The sequence below is a fragment of the Rutilus rutilus genome (genome assembly GCF_951802725.1).
Source record: "Rutilus rutilus genome assembly, chromosome: 12".
Lineage (NCBI taxonomy): Eukaryota > Metazoa > Chordata > Actinopteri > Cypriniformes > Leuciscidae > Rutilus > Rutilus rutilus.
In genome coordinates this window covers 461,840-478,249 of record NC_140217.1, presented here as the reverse complement: position 1 = coordinate 478,249, position 16,410 = coordinate 461,840, and the positions used below count along the sequence as shown (strand labels likewise).

The window sequence follows — 16,410 nt, the reverse complement described above, 5'->3', positions numbered from 1 at the left end:
GCTCTCCCGAACGCAGGAGCAGAGGGGTGAGAGTTAAACGAGGGGGATCTGCTATTGTTGGGATTAAAGAGTGGAGAAGCCCCTCCTGATTCTGCCGTGACCAAACACACACACACACACACACACACTCTCCTGTTCCCGTCCTGCATGATGTGATCAATCCGAGACCGGCTTCGTGCGGCAGGAAACCTGCGAAACACGCGTCTCGGGACAGGAGGAAGTGTGTTCTTCCTGCCGTCTCACTGCGCGGAGTGTGTGAGAGACTCCAGTGCACATGACGAGCAGAAACTCTCTCTGCGTGACCTCTGACATCCGATCCGGAGCTCGAGTGAAAACTGCCATACAGTACGGTGAAAACAGTGGAAATAAAGAGAAATAACACACACACACACACACACACACACACAGCTGGACTGAACTTCAGCAGCCGGAGACTTCAGATCTTCAGCTTTACTGCACGTTCAGATGGAGCAGAACTCAACACACACACGCAGAGCGATCTGACTGATCGTGGGTTTCTGTTTCATTAAATATGCCTTCATTAAAAAAATATGCATTTCGTTTTTAGCATTTGCCTGATGTCTCAGAGCACACCTGAGTTTACCTGAATGCAGCAGGTGTGTGAGAACACACACATTTCTCTACAGTCCTCCAGCATCACTGAGTATTTCATCTGCCCTCGTTTTAAAACGACTGTCACTTCATATCTGGACGCATTTATTTTATTTTATTTTTATTCACTGGAGCGTTTTTATTTCTATCTAAACAATTAATTTAGTGTAATCATTCACCCTTATCCGCGTGCACGAGCTGCCCAAAATAACAAACATTAAATATAAATTTTTCAGAACCGTTTGCACGATTTTATTTTCGAGCAAATCCCTCCCGCAGAATCTAAACCACAAACGCGTCTGTGTATTTCAGCACTTTTCTGAAATGCATCTTCAGACTCTCTTTTCGAACAGAATCAGTCTTTTTAAAGTTCAGTGCTTGAAGACACTATGAGGGGGAACACACACACTCTCGTGATCGAATTGATTTTTTAGCGGATCAATATGAAACATTTCATAAAGGAAAGAGGAAGATGAGCTGAACTGATCGCGGCGTTTAATCCTCGTGAACACACCACAGTTCCAGAGCACACTAGTCTATCGGGGATTACTTTATATTAAACACTATAGTGCGGGTGCATGTGTAAAACCACCAAACATGCACACACACACAACATCCCTGAAAACACCACCAGTTTATATATATAAAAAATATATCTATCTGTGCTTCACAATTAGCATTCTGCATTAGTGCAAAAAAAAAAAAAAAAGTGTTTCTCAGACACGGAGCTCAATACACAACCCCCTCAAACACACACACACACACACACACACACACTGAAACGCCTCTAATTCACGCATCTGAGAATGAATGAAAAGATCGCGCTGAGACTAACCAACAGACGCTCGGCAGCTTCTCTAACAAACGAAATGTAAGTGTAAAGAATCCACAGGCATCGAACATGACGCGCTTCACGCGACTGAGAATTACGCGCAAACTTTCATTTCCAAACTTGTGCGAAAATACAGAGAGAAAAAGCGTGATGTGGCCCGTGTTTACACCACGGCCGATCAGTCCAGTTTGTGTTCGTGCTGTTTGAAACTGAGTCCCATCTGGACTCGGATCTGTCCGCTAGTCCTCCTCATCTCTCCGCGTCCCGCGCGCACACACACACACACACACACACACTCGTTCTCTTACCGTGTTTCCTCCGCGGGTTGGCTTGTTTCCTCCTCTTGCACCGAGGGCCCTCCGCCATGATCAGCTCCCGCATTGCCGCGCGTGGATCAGGCGGTGTGCATGGACTCAGACACAGGGTGAACCGCTCCCTCTGGCAGCCCATCAGCCCAGAACACACACACACACACACACACACACACGGACACGGACAGCAGTGAGAGAGAGCCGCGGTCCTGCATCTGATCGACTCATGCACATCTAAATAAGCAGTTTAAGAGCGCGTGCATGTCCTGATGAGATCTGACTGAAATACAAAAGCGCAATAACAGGATTTACATTCGACGGGTTTCTAGTCTATAAACTGCTGGTTTATTTTGTTTTTATTTCTCGAATTTATTTATTGGGGAGGTTAAATCACATATTTATTAAGGCGTAAATGTGAAATATTATAAAACGAGAACACATTAATATTTTTAATTATATATTAGCCTATCTGGAATAACTCCATGAAATAACTATTTTTTCTTTTCCCTGGACTCTTTCTGAGTGTGTTAGCTCTTCCTCCAAGTATTAGACACGGTATTTGAAAACTTTGTAAAATAGGGTATATTTATAATAGTGATAATGGCCTTGTGCTTATAAATAAATATGCATTCAAATAAAACGCGTGTAGATTGGCTTTCATAATCTTCCATTCATCAAAAAACTGCACAAATATAGGCGACTTTTAATTTGAATTTTGATTTACTTAACATAAATTATAGATTTTGTGATTACATGTAAATATTGTGTTTATGAATGTGGTTGTTTAAAGAAAAAGCTCAATAAAATCGATACATTTACAGCTGAATTTGTAGCATCATGTTCTCTATCCCTGATCTCGCGCATTGCAACATTACAGGGAAAAAATGTAGTTTGCAAAATCTTTAAAAATCTTTAATACACGCAATTCCAGGCGTTTTTTCCCTCTCTCTCTTTCTCTCTAAAATAAGCTGTGAGTTTTGAAGGAGTTGCTCCAGAGTCTCGCGCACCTGCACAGGTAAGAGGAAAATACACACACACACCTCAGTGTTCAACGCGATCTACAGCATCCCTGATCCAGCAGCGGTAACGCGAGCTTGTTTGGCATTAGGACAGTGTTAAAGCTGATGTGAAGGTAGCAGAGTGTGTCTTACCTTGTGCTCTCGGCCGCAGGAGTGTGTGTTGTGTGTGTTATAGTGTCTGGGTCCAGAATAAAGCATGAGAAACAGAGGCGCGTTATTCCTGACTGATCCTCTCACACACTCCAGGACTCAAACCTGCGCTCGCACGCCTCGATCACACTGTTTTCCTCCTTTTCTTTTCGAGAGAGAGAGAGAAACACACGCCACCTATCAGCACAGGGAGGGATAATAGAGCCAAACGTGTGTGTTTTATGATCGCGCGCGCACACACACACACACACACACAGCATCGGGCACCTTTATAGCGAAGACACGAATAACGTTTGAAGAAAGTTCGCGCACGTTTACTCTCTCTCTCTCTCTCTCTCTCTCTCTCTCTCTCTCTCTCTCTCTTTCTCTCTCTCAGAGCCGAGAAATAAAAGAGGATGAAATAAAAACAAAAGATGAAATCATACATGAGGAGAACCGCTGAATTTGAGCCGTTCTGTCAGAGGGGGCACGGACGCGCGCGCAGGGCGGGAGCGCGCGCAGTCCTGTGACAGGTGAGTCTGCAGGTATACAGGTGAGAAGGGTCTTTTACAGGTGAGAGGAGTTATTTCGGGACTTTTAAAGACAGAACGGTGCGGTGATGTTCCTGCTGTGATTCATGTCATCTTTTAAATAATTTCCAGTCGAAATTGAAAGAATGAAATGCATCGTCGAGGAGATTCAGAGGGATTCCGACACTCTCTCTCTCTCTCTCTCTCTCTCTCTCTCTCTGTTTCCCGCGCTAGAGCTGAAGTCTTCCGATGTCGACAGTGTTTTATGAGAATAGAGTGTGTGTTCAGTGTTGGTGAGGAAGATGATGAAGACATCAGTCTGATCGATGCTTCTGTTCAACATCACTGACTTCTGTCCTCTATAATCAATCAGGTGTGTATTTATCACATTTAATATTATAAAACAATCATATTATTAGTCATATTTAATCATTTATTATTATAGTTGTCATTATTGTTATTAATATTATTTTAAATGTATATATATTTTTTCTATTATTTTATTCTGTATGTGTTAAACTGGTGTTACGGGCGCGCGCTTGGGTTATCCCGTGAATCCAGTTCAGACTGGTTTGAATATAAAAAGTGAACATGATTTTTGCGTGATTTGATTTACACTGGTATAAATATATTCAGATTGATTCAGTCATATTAAATATTTTTTACCAAAAAAAAAAGTCAGCTTATGATGCAATCACGTACATCATGTTTTAGGTTTCGTGACATTGTTTTACTCTGTCTGTCTGCACATGCATGTTGTGTGTGTGTGTGTGTGTTGTGTGTGTTTGTGCTGTAGAGTCTGTCACACACGGCTCTATATATTGTGTGAGACAGACAGAAGAGCTGCGGGTTCACGAGGAGACAGACGCCCCCTCTCTGCGCGCGCGCCCGTTACACCCTTCATTCTGACCTCACACACATTTAACACCAAAGCATTGTCAATGTCAGTGGTGCATTATAACATACAATTGCAACTTATATAAAATTGTACATTATAAATGCCTTATGCAAACAAATCTCTGTAGAAACGGATGACAATGACATAATAAATGTGAATATCTGCTTAAAAAAATGTCTAAAATTAATTGCATGTGCATCTTTTTTTAGCAAATCAATTGATGCAAATTTAAGTGTGTTATAAAAAATAAAATAAAAACACACACAATGGTTTTGCTGTGTAAAAATGCATATTTGAACTCATTTTTGTCCCCCTTTAGTAAAGTGTCATTTCCGCTTATATGAGATGCGGGTTCCCGTCCCGCGTGCATGCGCACACACAGTACAGTAGCAGGGTTACAGGCGTGTGTTTCATTAGCATAATTATCACATCTTCGTGTGTGTGTGTGTGTGTACGTGTACATTACCAGTTCAAAGCCCGTCCGACCGTTCACAGATACACCTCTGTGCAAATACAGCGTGCATACATGCGCGAGCCATTTCTCATCTGTACTTATTAATTATGCATTTACCCAACAAACCTGTTCCAATCACAGACGCAATTTAATGTGAATGACAGGTGTACATGAGCGCATCACACACACACACGCACACACACACACAAATGAGAACGAAAAAGAACAACACGGCAGATTGACGGACAGTTACAGCGCAGAGTTAGTGAAGAGAGTGATTTCAAAGTCTCTGAAACATATGAAATGAGTTCTCGTACTGTAGCCGCAGGCTTCGGTCTACTGTAACACACACACACACACACACACACACACACACACACACACACGCTGGGCTACTGACTGAGAATGCCGCATGCATCAAATAGCCATTGATTTCCACATGTAACAGTTGTTCAGTGTGAGGACGGACTGATCTGGTTATGAGCGGACTCTCTTCATCAGACAGAGAGATGATTCTCATGATTCTCATGATCGTGATTTGATGATTCTCATGATTCTCAGAGTCTCTGTAAAGAGGTCAGGTCTCCAGCGAGGAGAACCAGCACAGTTCTGAAGCACAGAAGCAAATGGAAAACATTCACAATTAATACTGACGTTAACCGAGTTCACACACACACACACAGAGGGAGAGAGAGAGAGAGAGAGAGAGAGAGAGAGAGGCAAAGGTCCGTTAAAATAGGAAGCTCTGCCTACAGAAACATGGCTTATTGTTCCTGTGGAATTAATAATTGACGGTTGTTAAATGAATAATTTATCATGAACTGGAATAATTGTTGTATCTCTAATCTCGACGCACATTTGCATATGAATCTTGTAAAGATTTGCTGCTATGTGCTGTATAAACTTCGCAGGAGTGTGAAATTTAATTTCTCCTATGAAATAAAACGTGCCTTTCTCCTGGCAGGGTCTGGCCCTCTTGTGGAAGTTATGACACGCGCTGTGTGTGTGTGTGTGTGTGTGTGTGTGTGTGTGTGTGAGTGAGTGAGTGAGAGAGAGAGAGAGAGAGAGAGAGAGAGAGAGAGAGAGAGAGAGAGAGAGAGAGAGAGAGAATGTTTCATAATCTGCAGAGATGAAGACTATATGGCTTTATATTAAATTAGACAAATCATTCAATATCATATGCCATATATATGACAATAAATAAACAACATACAGACATAAAACAGATGCTAATTGGTCAGTAATTATAAAACACATGTATAATAATATGACAAGATTGCATAATATAACAAAAACTACAGCATGAAACCTGACACTGACAGGACGTCACTTCATATATTTGCATAAATATTGAATACATTTTAATTTAAATACATTTATGTTCCTTCTTAATATTAATATTTTAATGGTTTTAAAAGCAGTACAATGCTTGAGGAAGTGTTAGTGTCACTCTTAGAAAACGAGGTTTAAAGTGGTTCTGGAACTCTAGGGTTCTTCATTTAAAGAAAGGTTCTGCATACGGAGAAATGTCGTAAACTATTGCACAATACTTTCATGTTTAATGGGTTATTTCAATGTTTTCTAGTAATAAAGTATGTTTATAAGCTCTTTTATTCATAAAATGTATTCAATTTTTTTTTTTTTTTTTTTTTTTAAGTCTTAAAACAAAATTAACTAAATCCATAAAATGACCCTACGCTGATCTGTCCACCTGTACAATACAATATTGCCAAAGCTTGGAATACATAGAATAATTATAAAGACATAAAAAAAAATTATATATATATATATATATATATATATATATATATATATATATATATATATATATATATATATATTATAACATAACTTAAATTTAAATGTACAAATTAAATGAATTGTACAAATTAACAGTGTAACAAATTAAAATATGTGTGGACATTTGATACCACAGTTTTTTTAACACACACACACACACACACACACACACACACACACACACACACACACACACACACACATTACTGTCTGTCTGCCCGCCTATCTGTCAGTCTGTCTATCTGCCTGTCTGTCTGTGTATCTGTATCTATGTCTATCTATCTATGTCTGTCTGTCTGTCTGTCTATCTATCTATCTATCTATCTATCTATCTATCTATCTATCTATCTATCTATCTATCTATCTATCTATCTGTCTGTCTGTCTGTCTGTCTGTCTGTCTGTCTGTCTGTCCGTCTATCTATCTCTGTCACAGACAGACAGTACTGTAGCACTTTGAAACAATCATTTAAGATCCTCGACACCATTTGAGACATAAAATGAGCAAATCAACAAATATTTACATTCAAACGTGTGATGCAAATAAACGCAGTCATCACCTTGACAACGAACATCTCTCTCTCTCTCTCTCTCTCTCTCTCTCTCTCTCTCTCTCTCTCTCTCTCTCTCTCTCTCTCTCTCTCTCTCTCTCTCTCTCTCTCTCTCTCTCAAACAGGCAGGAGAGGTGATTGTGTTTGATCCGGGTTTGTGTTGAAGTAAAAGAGTATCTTACACAATTGACGGCTACAATTAGCTGCCGATCAGAGTGTCGGAGAACAACACTTACACTCGCATTTACATGTCAGTCTGCTGAATAAAAAAGCAAAAACGCCGCAGGATTTTCCTTTTCTGTGTTTGCTGTATAATTTGTGGAGATTTGAGAAAGAGGAGGAACACAGAGATGCTCATTAACATGTGAAAAGAGGCAATCAGAGGCCACTGCTGAGACTATTGTCCACACACACACACACACACACACACACACACACACACACGCACACACACACACACACTCTCTCTCTCTCTCTCTCTCTCTCTCACACACACTCTCTCTCTCTCTCTCTCTCTCTCTCTCTCTCGCTCTCTCTCTCTCTCACACACACACACACACTCTCTCTCTCTCTCAATTCAATTCAATTCAATTCAGAAAGCTTTATTGGCATGACAAAAAAGTACATTTTGTATTGCCAAAGCATCACAACAACATAGAAAATGATTTAGAACATTTAGTACACAAAATTATAATAATAGTTAAATTAAATAAAGATAGTATTATATATATTATCTTGGCTAGTTATTGCAAAAATAATAATACTGATAACATAAAGCAATAATAATAGTGTAAACAAAGATTAATAAATAAAATAAAAAAGGATTATATTGCAGAAAACATGTATATAAAAAAAACAAAATAAACAAACACTGAACTTGAACATCATATATGTGTGTAGGTGTGATGGGATGGGTTAGGCTGTGTGTGTGATGGGGGTGTGTTAGGCTGTGAGTGAGTGTGTGTGTGTGATGGGGTGTGTTAGGCTGTGAGTGAGTGTGTGTGTATTGGGCGTTTGCTGCTCTGCTCGTCCCTCAGGATGTGGAGAGATGCTACTAGTCTTGCTGCTATATTGGAGCATTTGGCTTCTTCGCCAAGGATGAATCTAAGTTTTTGGGTTGGGTTACAGGTGTTAAATTGGGGAAATATCTTATTAATTTTGGGGTAATATTGGTCTCTGATGTGTTCATATTTTGGGCATTCTGTGAGGAAGTGCAGCTCGGTCTCCGGCACTCCCAGAATGCAGTGCGTGCAGAGTCTGTCCTCCCGGGAGAGCCAGGTCTGTCTGCGTCGGCCCGTCTCGATGGCCAGGCTGTGCTCGCTGAGTCTGTACATCGTCAGGGTTTTCCTGAGCTTCACATCACTCACTGTGCTCAGGTAGCTCGCAACAGTGTACTCTCGATTTAGTGCCGAATAACATTCCAGTTTGTGTTGGTTTTGAATGGTGTTCGTCCAATGGGTGATGTACTTGTCTTGTTCTGTGTTGATAATTTGTGCAGGCCGAATGTGTGTGAGTGTGTGTGTGTGTTGAGGCGAGCTGATCTCTGCAGGAGAGAGCTCAGTCAGTCTCAGCACCAGCTGACACAGGGGACTCCTCGCTACGCTCAGCTCTTGGTGTTTGAGGGCTCTGTAGTGGTATGTGTTGGGGTCGCTTGTTTTCAGGTGTTTCCAGAATTTGATGGCTCTTTTTTGGATGTTTAGGAGGAGAGGGTATTGGCCCAATTCTGCCCTGCATCCGTTGTTTGGTGTTTTTCTTTGGACTTTGAGTATTCTTTTACAGAAATCTAATTGTAGAGTTTCAATCGGATGTTTTTCCCAATTTAAAAAATCTAATTTTATAGAAGGACCCCACACTTCACTGCCATATAGAACAATTGGTTCAATTATTGATTTGAAAAGTTTGAGCCAAATTTGGACTGGGATGTCAATTTTGATTGATCGTTTTATGGCATAGAAAGCCCTCTGAGCTTTCTCTTTGAGTTCATTCACAGCCAAAGTAAAGTTACCAGTTGGAGTTATTTTCAGGCCGAGGTAAGTGTATGCTTTGGTGCTCTCAATGGTTCTGTGTGAGAGTGTGAATGTGTGTGTTGGTCCCTGAGATCTGGAGCGTTTCTGGAACATCATGACTCTAGTCTTCTGGAGGTTGACGGTCAGGGCCCAGGACTGACAGTAATCCTCTCTCTCTCTCTCTCTCTCTCGCTCTCTCTCTCTCTCACACACACACACACACACACACACACTCTCTCTCTCTCACACATACACACACACACACACACACACACACACTCTCTCTCTCTCTCTCTCTCTCTCACACACACACACACACACACACTCTCTCTCTCTCTCTCTCTCTCTCTCACACACACACACACACACACTCACTCACACACACACACACACACACACACACACACACACACACACACACACACACACACACACACACACACACACACACACACACACACACACACACACACACACACGTTGCCTCTCTGGTGGGTTGTAACATTCTCCAGTAAACGTTTATCATGGCAGATAAAACTGGACTCAAAGAAGCTGTAAGTGATTTATTAATAACACACACCTGAGAAACTCAGAAACACACACCTGAGAAACTCAGACACACACTCACCTGAGAAACTCAGACACACACACCTGAGAAACTCAAACACACACTCACCTGAGAAACTCAGAAACACACACCTGAGAAACTCAGACACACACTCACCTGAGAAACTCAGACACACACTCACCTGAGAAACTCAGACACACACTCACCTGAGAAACTCAGAAACACACACCTGAGAAACTCAGACACACACACCTGAGAAACTCAGACACACACTCACCTGAGAAACTCAGACACACACTCACCTGAGAAACTCAGACACACACTCACCTGAGAAACTCAGAAACACACACCTGAGAAACTCAGAAACACACACCTGAGAAACTCAGACACACACTCACCTGAGAAACTCAGACACACACACCTGAGAAACTCACACACACTCACCTGAGAAACTCAGACACACACACCTGAGAAACTCAGACACACTCACCTGAGAAACTCAGAAACACTCACCTGAGAAACTCACACACACTCACCTGAGAAACTCAGACACACTCACCTGAGAAACTCAGACACACACTCACCTGAGAAACTCAGACACACTCACCTGACAAACTCAGAAACACACACCTGAGAAACTCAGAAACACACACCTGAGAAACTCAGACACACACACCAGAGAAACTCAGAAACACACACCTGAGAAACTCAGACACACACTCACCTGAGAAACTCAGACACACTCATCTGAGAAACTCAGACACACTCATCTGAGAAACTCAGACACACACTCACCTGAGAAACTCAGACACACTCACCTGAGAAACTCAGACACACACTCACCTGAGAAACTCAGACACACTCACCTGAGAAACTCAGACACACACTCACCTGAGAAACTCACACACACTCACCTGAGAAACTCAGACACACACTCATCTGAGAAACTCAGACACACACCTGAGAAACTCAGAAACACACACCTGAGAAACTCAGAAACACACACCTGAGAAACTCAGACACACTCACCTGAGAAACTCAGACACACTCACCTGAGAAACTCACACACACTCACCTGAGAAACTCAGACACACACACCTGAGAAACTCAGACACACTCACCTGAGAAACTCACACACACTCACCTGAGAAACTCAGACACACACACCTGAGAAACTCAGACACACACACCTGAGAAACTCAGACACACTCACCTGAGAAACTCAGACACACTCACCTGAGAAACTCACACACACTCACCTGAGAAACTCAGACACACACACCTGAGAAACTCAGACACACTCACCTGAGAAACTCAGACACACTCACCTGAGAAACTCACACACACTCACCTGAGAAACTCACACACACACACACTCACCTGAGAAACTCAGACACACTCACCTGAGAAACTCAGACACACACTCACCTGAGAAACTCAGACACACTCACCTGAGAAACTCACACACACTCATCTGAGAAACTCACACACACTCACCTGAGAAACTCAGACACACACTCACCTGAGAAACTCAGACACACACTCACCTGAGAAACTCACACACACACACCTGAGAAACTCAGACACACACACCTGAGAAACTCAGACACACTCACCTGAGAAACTCAGACACACTTATCTGAGAAACTCAGACACACACTCACCTGAGAAACTCACACACACACACACACACACACACACACACACACACACACACACACACACACACACACACACCTGAGAAACTCAGAAACACACACCTGAGAAACTCAGACACACACACACACACACACACACACACACACACACACACACACACACACACACACACACACACACCTGAGAAACTCAGAAACACACACCTGAGAAACTCAGAAACACACACCTGAGAAACTCAGACACACACTCACCTGAGAAACTCAGACACACACACCTGAGAAACTCAGAAACACACACCTGAGAAACTCAGACATACACTCACCTGAGAAACTCAGACACACACACACCTGAGAAACTCAGACACACTCACCTGAGAAACTCAGACACACACTCACCTGAGAAACTCACACACACTCACCTGAGAAACTCAGACACACACTCATCTGAGAAACTCAGACACACACTCACCTGAGAAACTCAGACACACTCACCTGAGAAACTCAGACACACTCATCTGAGAAACTCACACACACTCACCTGAGAAACTCAGACACACACTCACCTGAGAAACTCACACACACACACACCTGAGAAACTGAGACACACACACCTGAGAAACTCAGACACACTCACCTGAGAAACTCAGACACACTTATCTGAGAAACTCAGACACACACTCACCTGAGAAACTCACACACACACACACACACACACACACCTGAGAAACTCAGAAACACACACCTGAGAAACTCAGACACACACACACACACACACACACACACACACACACACACACACACACACACACACACACCTGAGAAACTCAGAAACACACACCTGAGAAACTCAGAAACACACACCTGAGAAACTCAGACACACACTCACCTGAGAAACTCAGACACACACACACCTGAGAAACTCAGAAACACACACCTGAGAAACTCAGACACACACTCACCTGAGAAACTCAGACACACTCACCTGAGAAACTCAGACACACACTCACCTGAGAAACTCAGACACACTCACCTGAGAAACTCAGAAACACACACCTGAGAAACTCAGACACACACACCTGAGAAACTCAGACACACTCACCTGAGAAACTCACACACACTCACCTGAGAAACTCACACACACTCACCTGAGAAACTCAGACACACTCACCTGAGAAACTCACACACACACCTGAGAAACTCAGACACACTCCACCTGAGAAACTCAGACACACTCACCTGAGAAACTCACACACACTCACCTGAGAAACTCAGACACACACACCTGAGAAACTCAGACACACTCCACCTGAGAAACTCAGACACACTCACCTGAGAAACTCAGACACACACACCTGAGAAACTCAGACACACTCCACCTGAGAAACTCAGACACACTCACCTGAGAAACTCACACACACTCACCTGAGAAACTCAGACACACACACACCTGAGAAACTCAGACACACTCCACCTGAGAAACTCAGACACACTCACCTGAGAAACTCACACACACTCACCAAGAAACTCACACACACTCACCTGAGAAACTCACACACACTCACCAAGAAACTCAGACACACACACCTGAGAAACTCACACACACACCTGAGAAACTCAGACACACTCACCTGAGAAACTCAGATCTGATCCGGAGACTGTGATTGGTCGTTACGCCTCATGCTTGATCTGATCCTGAGACTGTGATTGGTCGCTACGCCTCATGCTTGATCTGATCCTGAGACTGTGATTGGTCGCTACGCCTCATGCTTGATCTGATCCTGAGACTGTGATTGGTCGTTACATCTCATGCTTGATCTGATCCTGAGACTGTGATTGGTCGCTACGCCTCATGCTTGATCTGATCCTGAGACTGCGATTGGTCGCTACGCCTCATGCTTGATCTGATCCTGAGACTGCGATTGGTCGTTACGCCTCATGCTTGATCTGATCCTGAGACTGCGATTGGTCGTTACGCCTCATGCTTGATCTGATCCTGAGACTGTGATTGGTCGCTACGCCTCATGCTTGATCTGATCCTGAGACTGTGATTGGTCGCTACGCCTCATGCTTGATCTGATCCTGAGACTGTGATTGGTCGCTACGCCTCATGCTTGATCTGATCCTGAGACTGTGAGTGGTCGTTACGCCTCATGCTTGATCTGATCCTGAGACTGTGATTGGTCGCTACGCCTCATGCTTGATCTGATCCTGAGACTGTGATTGGTCGCTACGCCTCATGCTTGATCTGATAAAAAAATTATTTAAAAAAAAAAGTGAAATATTATTCCAGTGTAAATCAGCTGTTTTCTATGTGAATATATAGTGAAGTGTAATTAATTCCTCTAATCAAAGCTACATTTTCAGCATTTTTAGAATATTTTGTAACAATATAAAGGTCTTTACTGTCACTTTTTTACTGACCTCAAACTGTTGAACAATTTTTAAGTGAAAATATATATTATTATATAATCTTTGTACACTGGTATCACACAACATAAAAAGTAATTTTGCAGCAGAAGTTACAGTGGCCTGTTAAAGCCCTATAGAGAGGATCCCTGCTGTAACGATGGAGTGAAGGTTAATAATGTCATTTCTGTCTGACAGCAGAAGCTCAGAGAGTTTGTCACGACACAGCAGACGTCCAGCGCTTCATGAGGGGATCCTGTGTGTGTGTGTGTGTGTGTGTGTGTGTGTGTGCCGACCGGCCGGCTGTAGGTCACAGATAACCTCAGGACCTTCAAACTCCAGCAGAAGAAACCAACTTCACTCCCAAACCAAAACACTCCACAGGTCACAGAGGACTGAACACACTCCTCACACTCCAACTCTGACTGTCTGCAACACACACACACACACACACACACACACACACACACACACACACACACACACACACAAGACTCTTTGTATTTGTTTGTATCTGGATGGTTTTCTGGGCGAGAGCTCCTCACACTGAACATCTCCCCAGCGGACCCCTAAAGAGTGTGTGTGTTAAGAGTGGAAAAGTGTGTGTGTGTGTGTGTGTGGTCCCAGTTAGCCGTGTGTTTGGCTGCTGTGACCTCCTGCCTCATAAAGTATAATTCCTCGCCTCTGCTGGAGTGTGTGTCGGAGCCTGAGCTTGTTTTAGACCCCGTTTAGACTCGAGTCTAATGAGGAACATCAGGGCCGAGTGTTTACAGACGGCAGTAATGATGAATCCCCGGAGCAGAATTACTCCTGAACACATACATCACCTCAGGTACCGCGGTAACCAGACGCTCACCAAAGCGGAGTTTGAATCAAAGGAGTCAAATGAAGAGGAGTCAAATCTTCCTCTCAGTCCATGAAACTAATCTGCAGAAAGACGTCGTTCTGAACTTCTGAGGAACATCAACACATGATTCACACATCAGTGACGTCTGTGGAGATACAACTCTAAACTCTTCAAAATAAAGGTTGTTTATCGGCATCCATGTTTCCATGAGGAAACTTTAACATCCATGGAATATTTCCAAGGTTCTTTATAGTGGTTATTTAGATTATTAAAATGTTCTTTACACTAAGGAATGTGATAATTATGAAAACTTTTATATTTTTTAAAGTGTGCGGTTCATAAGTTTGGGGTCAGTAAGATTAATGTCTCTTCTGCTCATCAAGGCTGCATTTATTTGATCAAAAATACAGTAAAAACAGTGAAATATGATTCCAGTGTAAATCAGCTGTTTTCTATGTGAATATACAGTAAAGTGTCATTTATTCCTGTGAATTTTCAGCATCATTACTCCAGTCTTCAGTGTCACATGATCCTTCACAAATCATTATAATATGATGATTTGATGCTCAAGAAACATTTATGATTATTATCAATGTTCATATTTTTGTGGAAACTGTTTATTTTTCAGGATTCTTTGATGAACAGAAAGTTCAAAAGAACAGCATTTATTTGAAATAAAATCTTTTGTAACATTATAAATGTCTTTACTGTTACTTGAAGAATAAAAATGAGAAAAAGAATCTTACGGACCCCAAACTTTTGTAACTTCAAAACAATCTTAAAAACAACAACTTCTGAACACTTTAAAACACACGCAACGATCCAGAGACAAACAAAACAAAACAGGTCAAATCTCTTGAGGGACCTTCTGACCTTTGAGACCATCTATGCAACATCAAATATTTCTCATACATGTAACATGTACACAATATTTCATCAAACACACACACACACACACACGTCTGAGACAGACTCACCCTGATCTACTGAGTCTGTCAGGATTTCACACACTGAGATTCCCTTAAACGAGTGCTTTACCGGTGCAGACAGATCTGCCTAATAGACTCGTCTCACACACACCGTGTTCAGTCAGAATAAAGCGCTCACCTTCTTCTCCTCCCACAATCGTGTCTTCTGAGCGACTGCACGCCGTCAGAGGAGGGATTTATGAGTATCTGTGGAGCATCAGTGTGAGAGCGTGCCGGAGTTAAGCGGCTCTCGTGTTCCTGCCTTTGAAATGCAGATGAGGAGTGTGTTCGACTGTCACCTGAGAGAGAGAGAGGCAGGTGAGATCGCTATCCTCGCTCGCCCAAATTACTCCTGACGTCTGCATTGTTCTGCGACGCCGGTTTGATCTCTTTATCCCGGCTTTGAATCAGACGTCTGAGGTAAGAATGTTCAACTTCACCTCAGAAAAGAATCAATTTCCAGGAGAAAACATCAATCCGACACACTCTTCCCCAAACAGCATTACATAAGAGCGCCGGTGTTTCCTCGAGAGCAGATATTCTCTCTGTTCTTCACGATTAGCACTGTTTTAGCAGAGTCCTTCTCCTTTAGATTCACTGTATTATTCAGCGCTTCGTTTCATGTGCGTTTGAGGGGTTCTGCTCTTGAACATCAGCCGGTGAGGGAAGGTTGAGCGGTGAATAAAACATTACAGCGCAGCAGAAGATCCTGTACATTAAACTGAGGCGGTCTGAGCTCCTCCAGAACATCTGTCTCGTCTGAACCCGTCACTGACGTACAGGTGAACACCAGAGGAGTCCGCACTTCACAAAACACAACCA

At 42.6% G+C, this 16,410-nt stretch overlaps 1 protein-coding gene and 1 long non-coding RNA gene across 4 annotated transcripts in view; one reads left to right on the top strand and one right to left on the bottom strand.

Moving 5' to 3' along the window:
- Positions 1 to 3,087, bottom strand: part of zeb2b (zinc finger E-box binding homeobox 2b) — a 74,106-nt gene extending 71,019 nt beyond the window's left edge. For 2 of the 3 annotated variants that reach the window (XM_084426966.1, XM_084426967.1), the window contains exons 1-2: positions 2,907 to 3,087; positions 1,753 to 1,882 (exon numbers count right to left, since the gene is read on the bottom strand). In XM_084426966.1, the coding sequence (XP_084283092.1) occupies positions 1,753 to 1,882; positions 2,907 to 2,972 (196 nt within the window). In that variant the 5' untranslated portion in view covers positions 2,973 to 3,087. The other variant, XM_084426968.1, reaches the window with a different exon arrangement.
- A 110-nt stretch (positions 3,088 to 3,197) lies between these two features.
- Positions 3,198 to 7,408, top strand: LOC311301704. The gene is made up of 3 exons (XR_014629491.1): positions 3,198 to 3,436; positions 3,668 to 3,806; positions 7,261 to 7,408. It is a non-coding gene; the product is annotated as an uncharacterized lncRNA (long non-coding RNA).
- Positions 7,409 to 16,410: the final 9,002 nt, after the last annotated feature.